The 1,615-nt window shown below is 41.7% G+C and overlaps 1 protein-coding gene across 1 annotated transcript; it reads right to left on the minus strand.

Annotated features, from left to right (window-relative positions):
* Window positions 1-295: 295 nt before the first annotated feature.
* Window positions 296-1,370, minus strand: LOC101391968 (olfactory receptor 2B8-like). The gene has a single exon (XM_004441812.2). It carries the CDS (start codon window positions 1,309-1,311, stop codon window positions 316-318), a length of 996 nt encoding a protein of 331 aa, XP_004441869.2. The 5' UTR covers window positions 1,312-1,370; the 3' UTR covers window positions 296-315.
* Between the last annotated feature and the right edge of the window lie 245 nt (window positions 1,371-1,615).

The following is a 1,615-nucleotide window of genomic DNA, read 5'->3' on the forward strand; positions in this document are numbered from 1 at the left end:
AGGGTTTTTTTGTGTGTTTGTTTTTTTGCATTTGCTACTTCTTAATTGTCTTCGCTCAAAACAATTTTATACTCTTTAGGCATATTTTGAGGTGACATATTCTGGATTCCTTGAAGCTTTTCAAAAGTAATAGGAAAGCAGATGCTCTAGAAACCCTGAATCAGCATCTCTGGATGTTGGACTGAATCCATGAAGTTAGATTTTGAACTCATACTTTCATAAGAGAATGAGGTAATGAAATTTGCTTGAGAGTTGTCAGGGGAGTTTTGGATGACACGTGACGGACAAAGGGCTCTGACATTCAAAGTTTTTCCATTAAAGTGTCTTCCTCAACAGTCGTCTGGAGTCATAGTCCTTCCAAAGCACCTTCCTCATTGCTCCCTTCACATCCTTGTTCCACAGCGTATAGATGAGGGGGTTGATCATTGGGGTTATGATGGTGTAGAAGAGAGATATGAACTTGCCCTGATCCTGAGAGTAGTTGTTACTGGGCTGGAGATACGCATAGATGGCTGTGCCAAAGAACAGAGTGACCACTGAGAGGTGAGATCCACACGTCCCAAATGCTTTTCTCTGCCCTGCTGTTGACCTTATTCTTAAGATGGTTGTGACAATCTGACCATAGGAGAGCATGATTAATGCAACAGGTATGAGAAGAATGATGGCACTGACAAAGAACATCTCAGACTCAATCATAGTGGTGTCAACACAGGCAAGCTTGAGCAATGCAGGAATCTCACAAAAGAAGTGGTCTAATCTATTTCTCCCACAAAGTGGTAAAAGGAAGGTGAGCACTGTCTGCAATAAGGAGTTGGCAAAACCAATGAACCATGAAGCAGAAGCCAGCAGGGCACAGAGACGGGGGTGCATGATTACTGTGTAGTGGAGGGGCCTGCAGACAGCTGCATAGCGGTCAAATGCCATAACTCCTAAGAGAAAACATTCTGTACATCCCAACCCTAGAGAGATGTACAGCTGAACTACACAACCACCAAAGGAGAGAGATTTGTGTGCTCCCCTGAGATTAACCAGGAGCTGGGGAACAATGCTGGTAGTGTAACACAGGTCCAGAAAGCTGAGGTTGGAGAGGAAAAAGTACATAGGGGTGTGAAGATGTGGGTCCAGATGGGACAATGCAACAATGGTGGTGTTTCCCAGCAAAGTGAAGATGTAGAAGATCAAAAGAACCACAAAGAGGACTAGTTCCAGTTGAGGCCTGTCAGAGAAACCCAGTAGGATAAACCCGGTGAAAGAACTTCCATTTTTCTGTTCCATCCTTGTTAGCACATGGTTCCTGTCAAGACCAAGCATGTAGAAATTTTTAAAGGAACTTCCAAAAAGAAATGGTGAGAAAGACAGGGGAATCTATCATGTTAAAAGACATGGTCATGGGATTTTATATGCAACTATTTGAATAAACGATGTACTCACTGAAATTGACATATCTTATACCAATTTAGTTCTACATTATTATTGAAAGTAATGTCATTGATGTTTAACATAAGAAAAATAAATAATAGACCCCGTGTTTGCCACAATCATAAGCGCGAAAGGGCTGTTTCAGATTGAGGTTGATAGGACTTAAAGTACTATGAGAATACATGTACATTTTAGG

Source organism: Ceratotherium simum, chromosome 13, assembly GCF_057802395.1.
Source record: "Ceratotherium simum simum isolate JZ-2026a chromosome 13, ASM5780239v1, whole genome shotgun sequence".
NCBI classification, from domain to species: Eukaryota; Metazoa; Chordata; class Mammalia; order Perissodactyla; family Rhinocerotidae; genus Ceratotherium; species Ceratotherium simum.